Source organism: Tamandua tetradactyla, chromosome 25, assembly GCF_023851605.1.
Source record: "Tamandua tetradactyla isolate mTamTet1 chromosome 25, mTamTet1.pri, whole genome shotgun sequence".
In the NCBI taxonomy this organism is placed as follows: domain Eukaryota; kingdom Metazoa; phylum Chordata; class Mammalia; order Pilosa; family Myrmecophagidae; genus Tamandua; species Tamandua tetradactyla.
In genome coordinates this window covers 29,652,451-29,674,798 of record NC_135351.1, presented here as the reverse complement: position 1 = coordinate 29,674,798, position 22,348 = coordinate 29,652,451, and the positions used below count along the sequence as shown (strand labels likewise).

General features: G+C 43.8%; 1 protein-coding gene and 1 long non-coding RNA gene across 9 annotated transcripts in view; one reads left to right on the top strand and one right to left on the bottom strand.

Moving 5' to 3' along the window:
- LOC143669236 (uncharacterized) overlaps window positions 1–3,712 on the top strand; it is an 11,489-nt gene extending 7,777 nt beyond the window's left edge. Inside the window, exon 3 of the long non-coding RNA XR_013168791.1 lies at window positions 2,680–3,712. This is a non-coding gene — a long non-coding RNA (uncharacterized LOC143669236). The remainder of the gene's footprint in view (window positions 1–2,679) is intronic.
- LOC143669233 (butyrophilin subfamily 2 member A2-like) lies at window positions 576–22,235 on the bottom strand. Of its 8 annotated transcripts, none has more exons than XM_077143860.1 (8): window positions 22,004–22,232; window positions 21,400–21,525; window positions 20,328–20,675; window positions 8,543–8,824; window positions 7,049–7,216; window positions 6,566–6,586; window positions 6,440–6,466; window positions 579–5,612 (listed from the first exon to the last, which is right to left on the bottom strand). In XM_077143860.1, the coding sequence occupies exons 2-8, from the start codon at window positions 21,482–21,484 to the stop codon at window positions 4,990–4,992; spliced, it is 1,554 nt and encodes a 517-aa protein (XP_076999975.1). In that variant the 5' UTR covers window positions 21,485–21,525; window positions 22,004–22,232; the 3' UTR covers window positions 579–4,989. The 8 variants fall into 8 exon arrangements, with proteins under 8 accessions (XP_076999979.1, XP_076999977.1, XP_076999975.1 ...); XM_077143859.1 differs by having other exon boundaries at window positions 580–5,612; window positions 6,995–7,216; window positions 21,964–22,233; XM_077143858.1 differs by having other exon boundaries at window positions 581–5,612; window positions 6,995–7,216; window positions 22,004–22,228.
- Window positions 22,236–22,348: the final 113 nt, after the last annotated feature.

Here is a 22,348-nt window from a genome sequence, read left to right as displayed (position 1 = left end):
GGAATAGATTCTGATGCAGTAAGTCTTCGGGCAAGATCACAATTCTCCCTACTGGATGGAAGGGGCTACTGCACAAGATCTAGAGCTCTTTATCCTTCTTCTTATTTAGAAGCTGCAGGTGAAGAAGCAGGTGCTAACTTTGCAAGAGCTGTGGAGATTCCTGATTAATGACTCTGGCTTAGGGTGCTGGGTTTGTTTCTTTTGCACGCAGCCAAACCAAGCCAAGATGAACGACTGGGTTGAATGGGCATCACTCAGTACTGTATCTATGATTTGCTACTGAGCTGTATGGTCAGCTCCTTTTTCTTGTGGGCGCACACTAGTGGCATGATGGTAATCATTAACTAGGATCTAATGATACTGTGACATTATAATACCAGCATAATTCGTGTATTTACCAAGGCCATGTTAAAGTTATGGACATTGTCAAACACAGGTGGGTGGAAAGGGCGTGAAGAGGATATGGCATGGAGAAATGGTGGTAAACTTCCATGTAAAGGAGCTTGGGCAGGTGTGAGGAGGTTAAATGTGCCCCTGGGAGGAAGAAGCTGAGCTCTGAGTCATTGCTGAGTCATATTCCCAGAAATGCTTTTGAAATAGAGAGTTCCTAGAACAGTGAGGTGGACAGGGAACTAATGAGAGCCAGTAATGTGAGGTTGGACTGTACTGAGCAAGGGAGAAATAGGGGGATTCAGGGAAGAGATGGACTATTCTAAGTTCTGCCCAGAATTTAACTCATTACCTCTGAACTCCCTCCCATCTCTGTTCATCCTAGCCCTTCTTTTCCCATGACCCAATGGTACAGATCCCTTCAAAGCAGTACTACATTCTTCCTCTGGGGGCAGGTTATGGGAAATAGGAAAATGCAGGACTTAGAAATTTTAGGAGTAGACTATGAATTCATTCTTGACCTGAGTTCACCTTGCTTTCCTCCCACCAAAGATGTCACTCTGTTTCCTTATCAGACTTTGTCTTAGTTTGGATTCCCCTAAAGCAGACCTCGAGGCAAAGATTTGGATGCAAGTACTTTATTTGGTAGGTGACTCCAAAAAACACTGTGTGGAAGGGAGGAAGTAAGACAAGGAAGAGCCAAAAAAGGGCATGTACATGCATGGGTTACCACTGTGAGCGTCTGGGCCTCCACCCTGCTGCGAACCCTTTGAGAGACTATGGGCCTGGAAGCCCACCCCTCCCCACGACCCACCCCAGAATTGTCATGAAGCGATAAGAAAGCTGAAAGATAGATCCACAAAATTTTGCCCCTCATTGGCTGGAGTGAATATACTCAGGCAGAGAGATGCACGAAGTCAATAGTGCATAGGGACACTGTCTCCAGCAGGGGACCATGCAGGTTAAGACAGACAGAGAAAGAGAGAGAGGATTCAGTGAACGTGAGAAATTCAAAAGGCGTCTCTCTTTCTCCAAAGAATGAGACATTGTGCTAGGAATTATCAGGGAAGACCTTTTCCAGCCTGTTTTCTGGTCTCCTCTCCAGCCTTTGGTCCCTACCCCCAACAGACCCCCCCCCCCAACTCCCTTCCTAATATTCAGCCACAAATTAGTGTGCCTTCGAGCAATCTGGGGAAGAATAGGTCAGCTAATATTAGGGTCATCACCCCCAAAGACCTGTATGTCTCTTAAGGAAAATGTTGAGGCAATTTACCACCATCGTTCTTCTCTCTATCCTCATCATAAGAGCTTTTTTCATTTTCATATGTCCTAGGCTCTGAATCGTCAGAGAAATAGGAGCTCAGAGTTCCAGAAAAGTGAAAAATACTGATCTGCATGCAATTGGGTTTTTTTTCAAATCTGCAGGTTATCCAAGCGATACAAAGCTTTCTTTGTATTACAATAGAGAAAAAACTCAGAATTTTCCAAGCTCTTATACAAGTTTCTTTAGAACATGAACAGAACTAAACCAGTTATCATTTGAGTTAAAAATGTGGGAAGGAAGATGGAATGTGTGCATGGAACACATAGAGAAGGGATTGTTTCCTGCTGTGAATGCCTTATTACTGAAAAATTATCAATACATCATTAACAAGGAAGTCTTTTAATTTTTTTCCTTCAAAGTTTTGTTCTAAGAAATCTGCAGGAAGTTCCTTTTGGCTTTGGATATTAAAAGGTTTTGCTATATCTGGGCAACTGAAGGGAAGGCAGGGTTGGGGTGAGTGGGAGGGAAGCTGAGAGTGGGGTTCTGAGTTGCCTGTGACACGTGGAGGCCCACCAGCCAAAGCCTTCTTGGGTTTGTTGGTTCGTGTTGCGGCAGCGTCTGCCCTCACCCATTGTGGAAGGAGGATGTCATATAGAGTGGGGATGGGGGTGGGGGAGGCTGGGAGGTTGCAGTGAGAGGTGTGAGAAGAACTTGTGATAGGATTTCTGCCTTCCTTAGGTGAGTTGGGGGAAGTTCAAGGAAGCAGAGGTTTGCTCTGGATGAATGCTATGAGGAAGCATGGAACAACTCTGTGATTGGTTAGCCCACTAATTTTTATTAGGAAGTAGGAGGAACAGAATGGGGCTAAAGTTGTAACTGGTAAAGGTGCAGCAGTTACTCATATTAGTTGGTGGGGGAGAGGGTGCGTGGTCATTTTTGTGGTTTGCATGGTGCTCTTTTTTTTTTCTGTCCATCTTGGCATCACTATGGAATCATTCTTTTTTTTGGTCTCACTTCCTCCTCAGGATCACAGAATGACCTGGTCTGATGTCAGTGTTCTGTGAAATTGCTTAAGTAGGGAACACCGTAGCCCAGCTGTGGGGACCTGCCCCGCTACCAGCTGACAACTGTCAGGGCTGACTTTTTCTTTTTCAACTAGAGCCCATATTCTCCGTCAGATCTAAAGGTATTTGAAGTTGTATAAACTTTATAGTCCTAATTTTGAAAATGCTATAATCATAGTTCTAGATTCCTGAATTCTAGATTAGGAGACTTCTGACTGGAAGTCATAAAGGGTATGGACTCCAATTGCAAGTCTAAGGTTGAAATCCACACAAAGCTTGGACACTTCTTTCAAGTAGCCACCAGGTGCCACCAGGGATAAAACTCTTCCTTCTTTTCTCTTTTCCCCAATTATGTTTCCAAAAGAAAATTGTTTCCAATGAGAAGCCCAATGCTTGGTGTGGCTAAAACAAAATTTCCCAGTAAGTTTTGGTGAGAAACTCTGGGGAAGTTTAGCTTTTCTCCTGTTGCCTGGGGGTTGAGGTAGGGAAGACTCTGGCTCCTCCTGCCCCTGCTGCCTCTGTTCTCAGCCCATCCTCCATAGTAAAAACTGTGGCTATGGCTCCACCCTGACCTTCTCAAAAAGCTTTGACCCTTTCTGAGAAGGGGAGGAAGGGGGGAAAGAGGAAATCAAGAGATATCATGCCAAGGACTTGCAAAATAAGAAATAAAATTAAACAACTGGAATTGATATTTAAATCTCTCCAGGGCAGTGCAATGGTGGCTCAGTGGCAGAATTCTTACCTGCCATGCTGGAGACCCAGGTTCGATTTCTGGAGCCTGCCCACGCCAAAATCAATCAATCAATCAATCTCTCCAACTGATGACTACAAATGGGAAATGAGGGGATGAGAGGAGGTGAGGGGAAGGAGAAATAGCACTTTTCCTCTGGGAGTCACAAAATGTGACACAAAATAAGGAAAGGATCCTGCCTTTGATTAGAGATTCTCATGTTGTTTTGGTTTGCTAATGCTACCGGAATGTAACATACTAGAAATGGGCTGGTTTTCAGAAAAGAAATTTGTTAGATTAAAAGTTTACAGTTTTAAATGTTAAAATAAATGTAATAGATTGAAATGCTAGTGATCAATGAAAGGGAGGGGTAAGGGGTATGGCATGTATGGATTTTTTTCTGTTTCCTTTTCTTTTTCTGAATTGATGCAAATGTTTTAAGAAATGATCATGATGATGAATATATATAAAAAAAGAATGTTCATGTTGTATGTTGTTTTGGTTTGATAATAAAAAATAAAAAAAAAAAAGTTTACAGTTTAAGACCATAAAAATATCTGAACTAAAACATCTAGAGAAAGATACCTTCACTTAAGAAGCAGCCGACCATGTTCGGGTTTTTTTTTTTTTTTTTCAAAAAACCTGTATTTGTATTAACCTTTAAGTGCTTTTTATTTTAATATAAATTAGCAAATATATTTTTCAAAATTTCTGTTTCAATCAGGAATATTGACAAATATAACCTAAATGAACAAAAACTCTTTGGAGTCCTCAACAATTTTTAAGCATCAAAAGCTTGAAACTGCTCCTCTCTCCACCAAACTTGAACCCTGTGGTCACCTTGGCTCAGGAGCTCACCTGCTCAGCTGGGGCCTCAAACCTCAAGCCACACTTAAAAACTAAGTACTGACTCCTGGTGTTTCAGGGACACCTGAGCCAGACCACATCTAGGCCGTGTGCTCCTCCTTCATCCCTGTTGAGTCTGGCTTTACTATGCGGTCTGGAAATCCTGGGGGCTGGGTGGGGGTGGGGGGTTGGAGACAAGCAGTCAGCTCCAAGAACCCCCTGTCACTGCGGGACTGTAGCCACTCTTACAGCTCTCCAGCTCCTCCCCCAGCTTCCACTCTCTTGGCTCCCCGTGGTCCCCCACCTTCAGGAGGCCCTGTGATTGGTCCCTCCTTTTATAATGGGTGCTTTCTGGTGCTCTCATCCCAAGCCCACAGCATCCTGGGCCAACTCAGGCATCAGGCTGCACGTGCCCCCTGTGACGTTAGAGCATCAGGTTTTTCAGCCTGTTCCCTCCACCCACCTTCCTCCTTGGCTGGCAGCCCTGTGACAGCTCTAACTTCCCTGCAACCTGTCCCTGGCCTGGGGCTACAACAAATGAGGTAGAAAAGCACCAGCCTAACAGGTCAGAGGAAGGCAGGGGCCTGAAGTGGGTGTGAAGGGGCACCTGAAGGAGGCTCTCAGGTGACCAGCCAAAAGGGCCCGTGCTCCGCCTGGGGCGCCGAGCTGGCCTCGCGTCTACACCCTACTGCCGTCTACACGGCGTGGCGGCCCGGGGACTGGCCCTGGTGGGCTCGCTGGGCGCCCGCGCCGTGGAGGATCAGGCCGTCCTCAGGCACGGTGACCCCCTGAGCCCCTGTGAGCGCTGGGCAGATGAAGAGGGGCCTGTCATCAGACCCCAGCCTGAAGAAGGGCCTCATGGGTCCAGCAAAGATGGAGCGGGGGCAGGTGTAGATGTGCGACCTGTCCCCCATGTTGTAGAAGGAGACGTCGCCCGCCTCGTAGTCCAGGAAAACGGCCACGCGGCGGAGGCGCTCCGGCAGGGCGATGGTCAGCCTAGGGCAGCACAGGGCGCGGTACTCGACCCCCAACATCTCCAAGGTCCAGAAGCCGTTCTCAGGGACCAGCGGGGAGTCCCCTTTCCTCTCCACATCGTCTCTACAGACCCCCACGGCCCACACCATCGTGTCTTCCACCTTCACTTCCCAGTAATGTCTCCCGGAGGTGAAGCGCTCCCGGCCTAGGACGCAGGGCCGGCAGTCGAATCTCTCCGGGTTGTCGGGAACAGCCTGGCGGTAGGGGCCGCGCAACACGCTTCTCCCGTCCTCGCCCAGGAAGAGCTCGGGGTGAGCGGTGTCTGCGTCCAGGACCACGTCAGCTGCAGAGGAAGTCTCAGGATTAGGCGGGGCGGGGGGTGTTCAGGGTCCCAGGAAAGGTATGATACCTGGGGGACCCAGTGGGGAAGCCGCAGCCTTTTCCATGAAGGCCCCCTGATCCCAGGCACCTTACAAACTCACACTTCTACCTGGGGAGTGCCCAAAGCACTGCCCTTAAAAAGTTCAGAACTTTTAGCAAAAGAGCTGAAATTAATGCCTCTCACTTCCTTTCAACATTCTCAGAACTGCCCCCTTTTCCATTCAAGACACATGGTCTCTAGGACTCCAGTTAGAAACTTTCCAACTTGGCTTAAACAGGAAAAGAGGTCATTTCCCCTCCCATGAGGCAATGAAACCCCATTTCTCACTCCACAGAAGCGACCCTACATCCCCCACAGAGCAAGAAAAAAACATTTCTTGATACACAGAGTTCTGGCTGGTGTAGGGGAAGTCAAGCCCTTCACTGGTCCCCTGGGCTCCATCATCATTTCACCTGCTGACCAGTGACTTATGTGACTGCTGAGGGCTCCTTCCAAAGTATTGGAGTTTTCAGCCTGCCCTATGGACTGTGGACTGGCCAGCTCTGCAGTCACATGAGTCATTTCCTATAATAAATTTCTGTGTGTGTGTATGTATATATATAATATAGATATCCTGTCATTTCTGTTTCTCTGGAGAACCCTGGTTAATATGGGTGGGAATTTGCTGGGGAACGGACCCCAGCCCCCTGCTGTGCCTCAACCAGCCTTGGGGACCGCCTCAAATGTATCCTGATGGCTGGCTAGTGGGCAGAAATGTCAGGATCTGAGAGAGGGTCAGAGGAACTCACCGGCATGTAGGAGGGTTCTTCTCCAGCCTGCAATGGGACAGACAGGGAGGGGGATTTCGTAAGATAAAGGCTAACCAAGGAGAATACAAATTGTGCATGGAGTGGTTCAGAAAATGCTGAACTTACGCAATTCTTCTTGAAGTTGCTCTGAAAAGGAAACACACAAATTAATGTCTTCAGTAGAAGAACTAAGGGAATTCAGATTTGCACAAACAATGGAGGACTGGCCCTTCGTATGAACATCACTGTCCCCCCTCCCCGCCATGCCTAGGGATTGACAGGAAACCAGAGAAGACCTAGGACCAGGTGGCTGGATAGTATCAGCGCTCTCTTAGCTTGTTTTTGCTCAATGATATAGTGTGGCAGGTAGCCAAGAATAAGAATGAGACATTTGCAGAATGGAAGAAAGCAAGCTCCGGCAGGCTCATTACTAGGCCATGAGCGGTCCAAGCCCTTGCTGCTGCCTCTTTTCATCTCCTTTCTCTGTTCCTCATGCTTCTACCTGCCGGACCTGTGTCCTTTGTATGACAGTGAACCATCCTACTACCCTTTTACCTTTTATTTGACGTTCTTGCTCTTTTTCCACACGTTCTTCCCCTAGTTTCTTACGTGTGATTTCTTTTTCTTCACGTTCAACCTCTTTTTCCACTGACAGAATCACTTTTTCCTTCTGGAGTTTCTTCAAGAGACAGACGCCCCCAGCCATGAGAAGGATCAGAACTGGCAGGACGACAGCCAGGGCCACCATCCAGGGAGATGTGCTGGGCATAAAGGACTCTGAGAGGGAATCAAGAAAGTCCCATTCAGTGAGTGCAGGGGACCCAGCTGAGAGCACCCCTCAGGGTGCATCAAAAGAGCTCCCTGCGGTCCCTGTCTGTTGGCTTTTCCCCTAGAAGGAGACAGAGACTCTTGATCTGTGCTGGCTTAGCCCACAGGATTTCCAAGACTGGGGACCCAGGAGAGAGCAAAGCACCTGGAGTCACCATGGGAAAGACCATGATGAATAAAAGCTGACCAGCTCTGCCAAATCACAGCGGCCACTGCCCTGATGCAAGCCACCATCACTTCTAGCCTGAAATACTGCAGCACTCTCCTCCCAGCTGCTGCCCCTTAACTCTGCAGCCTGAAATCATGTTACTTCTTTGCTCAAAACCTTCCAAAGTTTTTCCATCTCACTCAGAATGAAAGGCAAAGACTGTTGGTGGCCTGATATGCTTTGGCCTCATCACCTCTCTGAACTCATCTCCTCCAACTCTCCCTCCAATCACTCCATTCCAGCCACACTGGCCTCCTGGCGTTCTGCAGAGCTGCTAGACATGCTCCTGCCTCAGGCCCTTTGCATATGCTTCCTGTGTTGCTCGATCCTCAAATCTCTGCATGGCTCACTGTCCCTGCATTCTGGTCTTTTGCTCAATTGCCATCTTTTCAGTGAGGACTTTCCTGACCATCTTAGCTATCATCACAATACCCCCAGGTCCCTGGTGCTCCTTAGTCCTGTCCTCCCGTTTACTTTTCCTATAGTACTTATCGCCATCTGATGTAATATACATTTTACTTAATTATTTCATTTACTGCTCTCTGTCCCCCTCTAGAATGTGAGCTCCATGAGAGCAAGGATCTCTGTGTACTTTGCTTCCTGGCTTATCCTCAGTTTCTAGAACAGTGCCTCAAACACAGGAGATGCTTTTTAAGTATTTGTTGAATGAATTTATGAGTGTCCATACATAGGGAATTTCCCCAGCATCGTCCCTTAGAAAATCTCACAGGGTTTCAGCAGGCAGGGTAGACATACCCTGCACATATTTCTCACCCACTCTCCATTTTTTATGACTGCTCTTAATATTTAAAAATTGTTGCAAGACAAGGACTGTAATGGAAAAACTTCTGTTTTACCCTCAGTGAAGAGGCTCCTATTGATGGGTTTTTACAATATACAATTTTTCCTCTTCTGACAAGGGGAGAGGGCTCAGCTCAGCTGCAGCCTGGAGCTCTTCAAGGTCCAGGACCCCCACCCTCCATGCCTTCAACGCTGCTCAGGGCTCCAGTTTGTTTGCTGAGGTTTCTGGCTCCACCCTATGAGTCTCCAGGGTGCAGAGAACTCACCTGGAATGAATATTCGAGCCTCCTTCTCCTGACTGAGCAGCGTGTTACTGATGGAGCAGGACATGTTTCTCACTGCATTGTCTATGACAATCACGGCCGAGGTGATGGTGAAGAGGCCGTCGGCACCAGCAATGCGAGCCTCCTCCAGGGCGGGCACGGTCTTGCCGGAGGGGTCCCGCCACACCATATGGGGCTCTGGGAACCACCCGGCAGAGGTGCACTCTAGCCGGATGCCCCCGTCCTCGTGGCCCTTCATTTCAATGAGGGGCTTAGAGCCCAGGCCTGGGAAGGGAAACCGGGGCTCAGCTGAAAAGGTGACGTTGTCTGTGCCAGTTTGAAAATATCATGCACCCCAGAAAATCCATGTTTTAGTCTTGATTCATTATCAGTAGGTTGGACACTTTTGATTAGATTATTTCCATGAGATGTGACACGCTAAATTGTGGGTGTGGCCTATGCTTAGATAGAGATGTAACTCTACCTATTCCGGGTGGGTCTTGATTAGTTTACTGGAATCCTTTAAAAGAGGAAACATTTTGGAGAGAGTCAGAAATGACAGAAGTGACAGAGTCGACAGAAACTTCAGAGCAGAGCTGATATAGCTCTTGACACTCGGAGAACAGAGACACGAATGTTTGCAGATGCTTGGAGCCCAGCAAACGTTGTCATGAGATGTTAAACAGGTCAGAACCTGGAGAGAGCTAAGGGAAGCCAAGAGATGAAAGCCAGCCCCCAGAGAAGCAAAGTGAGGAATCCCCACACAGACAGAGACTGAAAGCAATGGAGCCCAGGAGCAAGGGACCAGCAGATGCCAGCCACGTGACTTCCTAGCAGACACTGGTGTTTCTGACCCATCAGACTTCCTTGAATTAAAGTATCTTTCCCGGGATGCCTGAGTTTGGATAATTTTATAGGCTTAGAACTGTAAACCTGTAACTTATTAAATTCTCTTTTTAAAATGCCATTCCATTGCCATATCACATTCCAGCACCTTGCAAACTAACATGGTGTTCTAACCACGTGTCCTAGAAGCTCAGCTCCTAGTGATGCAAGCCAAGGGGAGGAGGGAGAGAGTCAGTCCGAAGTGCCAGTGAAACCGAAACTGCATGTTCCACATATGCCTGGCCAGTGCAGTGTCCCTTCTGCGAAGGAAGAATGGAAGGACAGGAAGGAAGGAGCCATGGAAGAAGGAAGAAAGAAAGTTAGGAAAGAAAGAAAGGAAGAAAGAACCTTGAAGTTAGAGAACCTCAGGAGACCAATATGCCAAATAAGCTGTGAGCTTTCCAAGGCCGGAGGATAGTATCGCATGATAGTCTTTGTGCTCCACCTACAGGCGCCACCAAAGTACCAAGCATTTATCTGCTTTTTCCCTGATTAATTTCATCACAGACTTTCATTTTCTCCCTTCTGTGGGGGTAAGTCCATTTGGACCTGAAAAGGCATTTCACTTTATGCTCCTGGGAAAACTTCTCAATAGCCTTGGCTTCCTGATGCTCTAGAATAATACAATAAGGACAGAAAAACTGCCTGGCCAGTAGAATCTTTAGATACTTTTAAACTTGAAAACACTGCCCCTTCTCCTGCTTTAGGGCTTCACATCATCATAGCTATCTGCTACTCAGCAGGAACTGCTGTTTCTTTAGGAGAATGGATAGAGCTGGTCTGCAAAACCAGCACTTAGCCCAGTGCAGAGATGTTTATCTCTCAGGTGGTCAATTGAGTGATTTTTCTGTTCTCTACAACATCTACTTTCTAGAAAGATCTGGATGTCCTGGGATCCTAAAGATAACAATATTGTCTCTTCAGTGTCTTCCATCAGAGCAACATCATCAAAAATCTTAAGAATCTGCAACTAAAATGTGGTATATATGTATACAATGGAATTTATTCAGCCGTATAAAAAGGAATAAAGTTCTGATACATATAACATGGATGAAACTTTGAAGACATCATGTTCAGTGAAATAAGCCAGACACAAAGGAACAAATATTGTGTGAGCCTACTTACATGAAATAGTTAGGATATACGAATTCATGGAGCCAGAAACTAGAGTAGAGGTTGGGGGTGGAGAATGGGAAATTAAGCTTAATCAGTATAGAGTTTCAGTTTGGAGTGATGGAAAAGTTTTGGTAATGGATGGTGGTGATGGGAGCTCAACATGGAAGCATAATTAACACTACTGAACTGTATAATTGGAAGTGGTTAAAATGGGAAATTTTGGGTTGTGTTACCAGAGTAAAAATTTTAAAATCCATAGAACTGTGTAACACAAAGAGTGAACCCTAATGTAAACTATAGACTATAGTTACTAGTATAATTTTAATAATATTGTTTCATTAGTTGTAACAAAGGTACTACACTAATACAAAATGTTAGTAACAGGAAAGTGTTACTAGTGTGGGAGGGGAGGTAGGAATATGGGAACTCTACTTTCTGAGTGATTTTTCTGTAAACCTACAGCTGCTTTATTAAAAATAAACAACACAGACTATAAACGAATGAATTACTTTAAAAATTAGTTGAAAAGAAATCCTAAGAGTCAAAGCTCTTCCTAACTATATTCTAGCTTTAAAAGAATCTTCAATTAAAGTGAATAATGGGTGTTAGAAGGCTGCAAAAGCATCATCCTACGCTGTCCAAACTTCTTTTGAAGAGTTCCTTTAAAAGTCTAACCCCCAAATTACACCAAAGACAGGAAATCAAAGCATTCACTTAAGCACAGTTCTTCCTGCTAAGTCCAGTTTTTGCTAAGAGAAAAACAAGTTGGACATCTAAAGGCTCATTGTGCCAGTTTGACAATATTATGTAACTCAGAGAAGCCATGGTCTATGTGTAATCCATTCTTTTGGGGGCAGCCATTTTTCTTAACCCTGATTCAACATTGTAGTGTGGAATTTTGATTAGATTTTCTCCAGGAGATGTGGTGTGCCCAGTGTGGGTGTGACCCTTTGATTAAACGGAGATGTGACACCACACATTTACTGAAATTACTGATTCATTACTGAAATCCTTCAAAGCAGGAAACATTTTGGAGAGAGTCAGAAATGATAGAAGTGACAGAAGCCTCAGGGCCAACAGAAACTTCATAGCAGAGCTGACACAGATGTGGACATGTGAAGCACAGAAGCACAGATGTTTGGAGATGCTTGGAGCCCAGCAGACATCACCACGTGATGTTACGCAAGCCAGAACCTGGAGAGAGCCAAGGGAAGCCAAGAGATCAGGGCCAGCCCCAGAGAAGCAAAGTGAGGAACCCTCACACGGATAGAGACGGAGCCCAGGAGCAAGGGACCAGCAGATTCCAACCATGTGACTGCCCAGTTGACAGAGGTGTTCCAGACCAATTGGCCATTCTTAAGGGAAGGTAACCTCTTGTTGGTGCCTTAATTTGTACACTTTCACTTCCTTAGGACTGTAAACTTGTAACTTATTAAATTCCCCTTTTGTACATGCCATGCCAGTTTCAGTATATCACATTCCGGCAGCATGCAAACCAATACACTGACATAGAAACCCTGCAATGGAATCAAATGCAAAATGACAACCTGGAAAAAAATGTTTCTACCACACATTCAGTTGGGTTCAATGGGCACAAGTATAAGACTTAAGACAAAACCAATCAACTGAACAAAAACACCGTAAACAATAAAAGATCCTACAACTACCCAGTTCAAAGTGGGCAGGACAGAGCAGAGTTATGCTTGCAGGAAAAGAACAGAAGGTCTCTGCCCTCCACATCCTAGAAGTCAGGATGGTCAGGATCGACCCAACCCTGGTCAATCACAGGGTTGCTGCAGACACACAGGATGTAAGAGTCAAGAAATTATCTTCCTTTACTGCACTAAGCAGATGCAAGGTTGCCCTTCTAAGTAAGCAGGGTAGGATCGTCTACCAGTCATGACTTGAGGTCCCCCCAAAATCACAATGTCCCCAAACCTTACTTCTACTGGTCAGGTGGATCAAAATAACACCACTCTTCAAACATTTTTTTCTTTTTTTCATGGGCAGGCACTAGGAATCAAACCCAGGTCTCTAGCATAGCATGTGAAAACTCTGCTTGCTGAACTACCTTGGCCCAACCCAAACATTTCTTTTCTTTTCTTTTTTTAAAAATTAAAAAATTTTTAAAAAACATAACCTATAAACGAAAATTCCTAGCATATGATCATTCCATTCTTGGTATATAAGCAATAACTCACATTATCATCATATAGTTATATATTCATCACCACGGTCACCTCTCAGAACATTTGCATCAATCCAGAAAAAGAAATAAAAAGAAAACAAAAAAATTGTTACATACCATGGCCCCTATCCGCCCCCACCAATTACCAGCATTTCAATCTACTAAGTTTATTTTAACATTTGTTCCCCCTGTTGTTTATCTATTTTTAATCCATATGTTCTACTTCTCTGTTGATAAGGCAGATAAAAGGAGCATCAGACACAAGGTTTTCACAATCACACAGTAACATTGTGAAAGTTATTTCATTATACAATCATCTTCAAGAAACATGGCTACTGGAATTTATAGTCAAACTATAAATTTTGCACCAAATATTTTTTGTTTTAGTCTCACACATAAATAAAAGTTTTAAAATAGGAATTACCATCAATTTTCAACACACTGCAGTACTGACATTCCTTTGTTCTTCCTCATGCAAAAAAATTTTTAAATTTGTACATTTAGTCACTATCATTGTACACTCTAGGCATTCCTACATTATACCATCTCAGTCTTTATTATCTATATTTCCTTTTGATTTCATTTGTGCCACCAGGCCTCTTCCTTCTATCATTCTCACATTCAGCTCCATTCAGCATTCTAACATTATTGTATTACAGTTAGGTAGTATTGTGCTATCCATTTCTGAATTTTTACAATCAGTCCTGTTGCACAATCTGTATCCCTGCAGCTCCAATTACTCAGTATCTACCTTATTTCTAACTCCTGATAGTCTCTGTTCTTAGCAGAAATTCTCCAAGTTCATTCACTAATGTTAGTTCATATCAGTGAGACCATACAGTATTTGTCCTTTTATTTCTGGCTAATCTCACTCAGCATAATGTCCTCAAGGTCCATCCATGTTGGTATATACTTCATAACTTAATCTGTCTTACAGCTGAATACTATTCTGCTGTATGAATATACCACAGCTTGTTTAGCCACTCATTTGTTGATGGGCATTTGGGCTGTGTCCATCTCTTGGCAATTATAAATAATGCTGCTATGAACACTGGTGTGCAAATGTCCATTTGTGTCCTTGCCCTCATGTCCTCTGAGTAGATACCTAGCAATAGTATTGCCGGGTCAGATGACAATTCTATACTTAGCTTCCTGAGGAACCACCAAACTGCCTTCTACAGCAGTTGTACACCATTTGACATTCCCACCAACACTGGATAAATGTGCCTTTTTCTCCACATCCTCTCCAGCACTTGTTGTTTCCTATTTTAATTTAATTATATCAATTTCCTATTGATAATGGCCATTCTGGTGGGTGTGAGATGATGTGCAATTGTGGTTTTGATTTGCATTTCCCTAATAGCCAGGGAAGTTGAGCATCTTTTCATGTGCCTTTTAGCCATTTGTATTTCCTCTTCTGAGAAGTATATGTTCATGTCTTTTGCCCATTCTGTAATTGGGTTGTTTTTCTTTCTGTTGTTGAGTTGAACAATCTCTTTATATATTCTGGGTACTAGACCCTTATCTCATCTGTCGTTTCCAAATATTGTCTCCCATTGTGTAGACTGTCTCTTTACTTTCTTGACAAAGTTCTTTGATGCACAAAAGTGTTTAATTTTGAGGCATTCCCATTTATCTATTTATTTCTTCAATGCTCATGCTTTGGGTGTAAGGTCTAGGGAACTACCTCCTATTATAAGATTTATAAGATATTTCTCTACATTTTCTTCTAAAAGTTTTACGGTTGTAGATCTAATGTTTAGGCCTTTGATCCATTTTGAGTTAATTTTTGTAGAGGGTGTGAGATATGGATCCTCTTTCATTCTTTTGCATGGGGATATCCAGTTCTCTAGGCACCATTTATTGAAGAGACTGTTCTGTCCCAGGTGAGTTGGCTTGACTGCCTTATCAAAGATCAATTGTCGACCTCCGGGTCAAAATGGCGGCTTAACAACATGTGCATTTTAGTTCGTGCTCCAGAACAACTACTAAATAACCAGAAACAGTACAGAACAGCTCCTGGAGCCACGATAGTGACCACACACACAGCGTACCCCAGTCTGGACCAGCTGGACCAGCTGCGAGCACCCCCCAGAACCGTGAGTTCCCAAAGCTGTGGCAGCCAGCGCCCCTCCGCCACAGGCCGCTTCCCAGAGGGGGAAGGAAAGGACTTTACCAGCAGCAGGGACTGGGCACAATCAAACGCCAATTGTGGAACTAATTAACAAATTCTGACTACTAAAAATAGGCCCCCAGCATAGGTGAACCTGATCAAAGCAGAGGTTGCTCATTTTTGCCCCAATGCCAAGGGGGCAGGACTGACAGAAAAAGGGGGAAAAAAAAAAAAGGGAAACAGAGGTTTTTGTGGCTGTGTATCTATGAAGGCTTGACTGCCTCTGGATACAGCGGCAGGACTTTTCAGGCTGCAACTGCCCCAGGCATAGGCAGAAGTGAGCTCTTTTGGGGGCTTATCTGGAGCTTGTGCCTTCCCCAGGGGAGGGGTGAAGCCCCACTCAGGTGGAATCCCTCCATCAAGGAATTCAGACACCAGGGCTTGGTAATTTGAAGCCATTAAAACCAGCCTACAACCTCTCCTCTGTCTCCACCATGCCCCCAGCCAAAGTTAAAGGTACCGCATCATCTTATGCTAGTGGGACCTGCAGGCAGACAAGCACCACATACTGGGCAGGATAAGAAAAACAGAGCCCAGAGACTTCACAGGAAAGTCTGTCAACCTGCTGGGTCTCACCCTCGGGGAAAATTGACACAGGTGAATCTTTCTTCCTCATAGGAGGCCAGTTTGGTCTGGGAAAATCCAGCTGGGGTGTATAATACCTATGTAGACCCTCCTTAGTATGGGGGGAAAAACGCACCATACAAGCAGGGCAAGTAACAAGAAAACAAGAACTGAAAAATTCTGCTATGTTAAACAAAACCTAAGCTAGAGGTCCAGAAAAACCTGAACTAAATGTCAAAGAACAAATAGACAACAAATTCATCCAGCAAGAAAACCCTAGGTAAAAGAAGTGAAAGCAATCTCCAGAATAAACTAATTAAGGTAATTAAGTGCCTAGATGCCAGCAAAAAATAACAAATCACACCAGGAAAATTGAAGATATGGCCCAGTCAAAGGAACAAACCAGCAATTCAAATGAGATACAGGAGCTGAAACAATTAATTCAGAATATACAAACAGACATGGAAAACCTCATCAAAAACCAAATCAATGAATTGAGGGAGGATATAAAGAAGGCAAGGAATGAACAAAAAGAAGAAATTGAAAGTCTGGAAAAACAAATCACAGAACTTATGGGAATGAAAGGTACAGTAGAAGAGATGAAAAAAACAATGGAAACCTACAATGGTAGATTTCGAGAGACAGAACATAGGATTTCTGAACTGGAGGATGGAACATCTGAAATCCAGCAAGAAAAAGAAAATATAGGGAAAAAAATGGAAAAATATGAGCAGGGACTCAGGGAATTGAAGGCCAATATGAAGAACATGAATATACGTGTTGTGGGTGTCCCAGAAGGAGAAGAGAAGTGAAAAGGAGGAAAAAAACTAATGGAGGAAATTATCACTGAAAATTTCCCAACTGTTATGAAGGACTTAAAATTTCAGATCCAAGAAGTGCAGCGTACCCCAAACAGAATAGATCCAAATAGATGTACTCCAAGACATTTACTAATCAGAATATCAGAGGTCAAAGAGAAAGAGAGAATCTTGAAAGCAGCAAGAGAAAAGCAATCCATCACATACAAGGGAAGCCCAATGAGACTATGTGTAGATTTCTCAACAGAAACCATGGAGGCAAGAAGACAGTGGGATGATATATTTAAATTATTAAAAGAGAAAAACTGCCAACCAAGAATTCTATATCCAGTGTAATTGTCCTTCAAAAATGAGGGAGAAATTAAAACATTTTCAGATAAAAAATCACTGAGAGAATTTGTGACCAAGAGACCAGCTCTGCAAGAAATACTAAAGAGAGCACTAGAGACAGATACGAAGGCAGAAGAGAGAGGTGTGGAGAAGAGTGTAGAAAGGAAGACCATGAGTAAAGGTAAAAAGAAGGAGAATTAGAAGGACATTAAAAGCTAAAAAGCAAAAAACCCAGACAGTAAGAACACTGATGCTGATGGATTAAGCTTCCCAATCAGGGGACATGGACTGGCAGAATGGATTAGGGAACGGGACCATCTACATGTTGTCTCTACTCAAAGGACATGAGGGCAAGGACAAAAATGGACATTTGCACACCAGTGTTTATAGCAGCATTATTTACGATTACCAAGAGATGGAAACAGCCAAAATGTCCATCAACAGATGGGTGGCTAAACAAACTGTGGTATATACATATGATGGAATATTATGCAGCTGTAAGACAGAATCCAGTTATGAAGTATGTAACAACATGGATAGACCTTAAGGATATTATGCTGAGTGAGATTAGCCAGAAACAAAAGGATAAATAGTGTAAGGTCTCACTGATATGAACTAACATTAGTGAATAAACTTGGAGAATTTCGTTTGGTAACAGAGACCATCAGGAGATAGAAATAGGATAAGATATTGGGTAATTGGAGCTGAAGGGATACAGATTGTGCAACAGGACTGAATGTAAAAAGCCACACACTGATAAAGAAATAATAAAAGAAAAATAAACCAATACAAAAAGTAAAATAAAAAGCCACAAACTGGGAGAAAATATTTACAATATATATATCTGACAAAGGACTCATATCCAGAATATAAAGAAGTCCTACAGCTCAATAATAAAAAGATAAGCAACCAATAAAACAGACAAAAAATTTAAACTGATACTTCCTAAAACACATGAAAAGCTGCTCAACCTCAGGGAAAGGCAAAATTTAAACCACAATGGTATGCCATTACATATACATTAGAATGGCTAAAATAAAAACAAAAAAACTAAGAATAGCAAATGTTGGCAAGGATGTAGAGCAAATGAAACACTCATATATTTCCTATGGTACAACCAATTTAGAAATTAGTTTCACTGTTTCTTATAAAATTCAACATACAATTACACCTACCTATGCCCCAGCAATTCACTCCTAGGTGTTTACCCAAAAGAAATGAAACAAATGTGACTGTGTGATTGTGAAAACCTTGTGTCTGATGCTCCTTTTATCTACCTTGCAACAGACAAGTAGAACACATGGAATAAAAATAAATAATAGGGGGAACAAATGTTAAAATAAATTTAGTTTGGAATGCTAGTGATCAATGAAAGCAAGGGGTAAGGGGTATGGTATGTATAATCTTTTTTTTTTTTTCTGTTTTCATTTTATTTCTTTTTCTGTTGTCTTTTTATTTCTTTTTCTGAATTGATGCAAATGTTCTAAGAAATGATGAATATGCAACTATGTGATATATTGAGAATTACTGATTATATATGTGGAATGGAATGATCATGTTAATGTTTTTTGTTGTTAATTTTTTTATTTAATAAATAAATAAATTTTTTAAAAAAGCACTCTTCATTGATGTTTACCAAAAATTTTCAGTTCACTGGTGTACATGGTTAGGATAGTATTTCTGCTTTCCAGACAGGTAGATATAGTCATGCAACTTGTTTTGGCTAATGAAATATGACTATGAACAACGTGTATCACCTCCTGGCAGAAGCTTTAAGAGCGTGTGTGTGATTTCCAGGGTTCTATTTCCCTCTGCTGTGCTGAAAAGAAATGCTTCTGATCCCTGTGGGAGTCTGTGTGGAGTGGAACACCAGCAGACCTATGAAGAACATGTTGCATGTATTAGAAATAGACCTCTATTGTTTCAACCCACTGGTGTTTGAGAGGTGCTATTTGTTATACCAGCATAATCTAGTTTATCCTGATTGACACCTGTATCAAAGATGGAAAATGTGGGCTGCTCAGAGGCTCATGGCAAAAAGCTAAAGAAACAGAGCTCAGGCTTGAAATAGAGATGGCTCAGCTTGGAATAGAGATGTGATAAACACTTACAGCTTTATGGAACAGATTCATTTATTCGTTTGATGAATATTTGTTGAGCCTTAATTATGCCCAAGTTTTTATTCTAGAGATTGGAATATAGTAGGGAATGAAATGTAGAACTTCATGCTTTATGGAGGTTACATTCTGGTGGGAGAGACATAATGAAAAGGATAAATAAATATAATGCATAGTATGTAAGAAGGTGGAAAGTGTTAAGGAGAACATGAATGTGGGGAAGAGGTTGGAAGGGGTCAAGGGATGTTGTTTGATCCTCCTATTCCTGGAGAAAAACAACCAGGAAGAAGAAATGGGCTAAAATCCAATGTAAAATTCTTCTTTTTGGACTTGATGAAGAACTTATGGAGCATCAGAAGCTCCATAACGTATATACTGGTACAGAGACTTTGTAAAACACATCACTAATATTTATCAAGGATAAAGGTGAGTATTTCCCATGACATAGCACTTCTACTTCTAGGAAAAAAACACAACTAAAACATGTGTGCCAAGAGACTTATAAAAGAATATTCTTAGTATCATTGTTTATGATAACACAAAGCTGGAAACAACTTCAATGATCATCAAGAGCAGAATGGATGAATAAATTGTGGCGGAGTTAAACAATGGAACATTATGCAGTAATTAAAAACAAAGTTGCTACACAGAACCACTCTAGTAAATCTCAGATACATAACGGGAAGTGCAAGAAGCTAGCCAGAAAATATATCATATGATTCTATTTAAATAAATTTCAAAAAACAGGCAAACAATACTATACATTGTTCAATAATGCAGATTTTTGGGATAGAGCTGTAAAGAAAAACAAGGTAGCAATTAATATAGAAGTCAGGATAGTGTTTAACTTTTAGATGGGGGAGAGGGATTGAGATTGAGAAGGGACAGAAGAAGGCAATGTTCTTTCTGTTTGTTGACGTGAATAGTAGTTACATGAATTATACTTCATAATAATTCAGGAAATCGTACATTAATGTTTTATTAAGTTTTCTGCATGTGAATCATATTTCGCTATAAGAATATCAAAATAATTCTAAAACATATTATTGGGGAAGGGACTTAGAGGTCTTTAAGAAGTAAGCATAAGACTGATCTGTAGGTAGAATAACAAATTCATAGACACAGTAAATTACAGGCTACTAGGGGGCCAGGGTGTGTGTGTGTGTGTGTGTGTGTGTGTGTAACGGGGAGACATTACTTAATGGGTGCAGAGTTTCTATTTGAGATGATGAGAAAGGGTGAGAAATGGATGTTGGTGATGGCAGCACAATATTGTGAGCATAATTAAGAACATCGAATTGTATAGTTGAAAGTGGTTAAAACAGGAAGCTGTTGAGTTATGTATAAGGTAGTACAATAAAAAGTAGAAAAGAAAAATGATCAGTCTGTGGGGATTAAACATACTACCCTGCCCCAGGCCATGCTGATTTGTGTGTGTGCTTCTAAGAGATGATGCCTCAGGCTTACAGGGTGCACACCCTCACAGGAGGACAGGAAGATCAGCCCCTCCAGCTTAACTGGGACTCCTGGCAAACAACCGCCGGTCTCCAACAGGCAGAGTTTAGAGCAGAAACCATTCCCCAAGGAAGTGACTTACCTGCCACCACAAGGTTCACAACGGCCTCATCGTAGGACTTGCTTTCTTGGAAGTAACAGCGGTAGCTGCCATTCTCGTGGGCGGTGACGTTGCTTATGATCAGCGCCACGCGCCCCTTGCTGATGCCATCGCTGACAAAGGTGGTTCTTCCTCGGTACTCCTCCATCTGCTCCTCTCGCCTCTCTCGCCCGCCCTTGTACACGAGCACGGCCGGGGAGAACTGCGACCGGAACCACCGCACCTCCATGGCCTCCGCGTTTTTCTCGGGTGACAGGTGGCAGTGTAAAGTGCTGCTTCCTCCCACCAGGGCTACGACTGGATCGGCAGGTCCCACCACAGTGAACGGGGCTGTTCAACAAAGGGGAAGAATCAGACAGGGCTTCCGGCCCTCAAGCACCTAAGGGGGGAAAGGGAGTGGAGACTCCCGGGCATGGAGACCGTTTCTGAGACCACAGGGGCTTCTTGGGCTGAGGCTTCGGGCGGTCAGTGGCTGTGGCTGGTCGGCAGCACCCCCGAGGTGGGATTGCTACTGAGGCTGCTGCTGCTTCCTGAAAGACCCACGGAGAGCCCCCCCAGACCCTGTGCTCACAGGGGGATTTCCGTCTACCCCCCAGCTTGGTACAGTGCCTGGAAGGGAGTATAACCCTGAGCTTTTAAACAGGGCAGCCACTAGCTGGTTAGAATTAAAGGTGCTATAAATGGAAAATAAACACAGCATTTTGAAAGCTTAGTATAAAAAAATAAACATCTAATTAGTAATTTTTATATTAAGAAAATAATTTTAATAAAAATGCTGTGGATATGCTGGGTTAAATCAAATCTGCTATTAAGACTTACTTCATCTATGTTTTACATTTTTGAATGCAGCGACTCCCATTTAAAATTCACAATTACACGGGCGGCTCGCATTTGTGGCTGCCATTGCAATTCTAGAGGACGGTGCAGAGATGAATTTAAGGAACATGCCGGGAAGGAAAGGATTCGTCCTGGCCTCTTCTCTCTTTCTTCGGCAGACTGAGCGCTGGTTTTCCTTTCTGAGAAGTGGGTAGGAGCATTTGGCATAGACCCCTACCTGAGACCCTGGCATACAAGCCGAGCAGGAGGAAGATGAGAAGGGAGTCTGACAGGGGTAAGTGCAGGGAAGCAGCTGGCTCCATAAAAACCAAAGACGAGTCACTCGGGAGAGCAGGGGCCGGGCCTAGAAGCACAGAGGGGGAGAGCGAGTCGAGGACGCTGGCACCCAGACTCTCATCTAGGTCAAACTGTCCCGTGACCCATGGTGGCATCAGCGGTGCCATAACTTCTGCCCTTCCTCTACCGGTTCAGGTATCAACACGCGGACTGATTCATTAAACCTTCCAGGAAATAAGCCAACAAGATACTCCTTTTCCATACCCCTCCTGCCCCACCAGGGAGAGAGTTTTCTGCCCTCTGCTGCTCACTTTTCTGGCCAGAGTTGAGTTTTCTCCGCGGTTATCATCGATTCTCCCACCCGCTCCCTCCCTTCCCTCCTTCCTTCCTCTGGGCAAGAATGTGTGACCCCGGAGTAAAGCAGGTCCCGCAGCTCCTCCCGCCAGCGCTTTCCCTTTCCAGGGTCCCCGCTCGCCCCGGGACTAAGGGCTTCCCCTTCTCCGACCTTACAGAATGATGCTCGGGGTTTTCTCTTCTCCTCTGACCTTTAAGTGACGATTTTCCGGTCGTGCCTTCTCTCCAAGCCGCCCATGGACACAGCTACAACCGGAGAACAATCCCAAAGAGGAGGAAAAGCTTTTCTTCACCTCCCACTCGTGGCGGGGTCCCCAGCTGCGCAAGCCGGACTCTTCCTGGTCCGTGACTGCAAGGACCCAAGATGGCCAGGGCGTGGATTACAGCCCGCTGTAATTGGAAGCCGGCCAGCCAATGGTGTCCTTGACACTAGCTTCTCACTAGGCACCAGGCAGAATATGCAGAAACAGTTTGGGGCAGAGTCGGGCTGCTGTAAGGCCCTTTTGCGGTTAGCTGGTTTTCGAATTCCTTTTTTC